At 41.2% G+C, this 558-nt stretch overlaps 1 protein-coding gene across 2 annotated transcripts in view; it reads right to left on the minus strand.

Annotated features, from left to right (window-relative positions):
• Nucleotides 1-393: 393 nt before the first annotated feature.
• The window catches only part of TJP2 (tight junction protein 2), a 54,557-nt gene continuing 54,392 nt past the window's right edge, over nucleotides 394-558 (minus strand). For both annotated transcript variants that reach the window (XM_009887711.1, XM_009887712.1), the window contains one exon: nucleotides 394-556. In XM_009887711.1, the coding sequence (XP_009886013.1) occupies nucleotides 394-556 (163 nt within the window). The remainder of the gene's footprint in view (nucleotides 557-558) is intronic.

Below are 558 nucleotides of genomic sequence, written 5' to 3' on the forward strand. Positions count from 1 at the left end.
TTGCATTAGGAAGTGTATCTCTAGGATCATACTTTCATAACACAGCAGAACAGTCCAAAAAGGCAGCATTAATAAAAAGGAAAAAAGGGGTTTTATGTTAAAATATGAAAATACCAGGAATTAACACAAGCTTTCAGGATTTGGTCCTTATAATATAAACAGGCAACAGCATTCAGGCAATAGTGATTTCTTTTCTTAGATGCTAACAAAATAATATCCCCAAAAGTGAACTCTTCCAGTTCCGGCATATAGATATGTCTAAGTTCAGTAGTGTACGTACCCTCTAACAGCACCCCTGGTAAAAATATAGCTTTTCAATACTAACTACTGCTCCACTTTGGCTGGGAAGGAAGAAACCTCAAAAGAGCATCATACACGTACGTACTAGCAAGCCTACAATTCTGTGTCTCTGTATCTGGATGGCTGTCCATAATACCCCTTCTTAGAGTGGTCTGATAGCTGCCGACGGTACTCCTCCTCCTCCTCTGCGTCACTGCCATAACTGCCACGGTTCTCTAGGTAAGGTCTAATAGGAGGCTTCTGGGGTTCTGGAGGTCT

The sequence above is a fragment of the Charadrius vociferus genome, unplaced genomic scaffold, assembly GCF_000708025.1.
Source record: "Charadrius vociferus isolate BGI_N301 unplaced genomic scaffold, ASM70802v2 scaffold286, whole genome shotgun sequence".
Lineage (NCBI taxonomy): Eukaryota > Metazoa > Chordata > Aves > Charadriiformes > Charadriidae > Charadrius > Charadrius vociferus.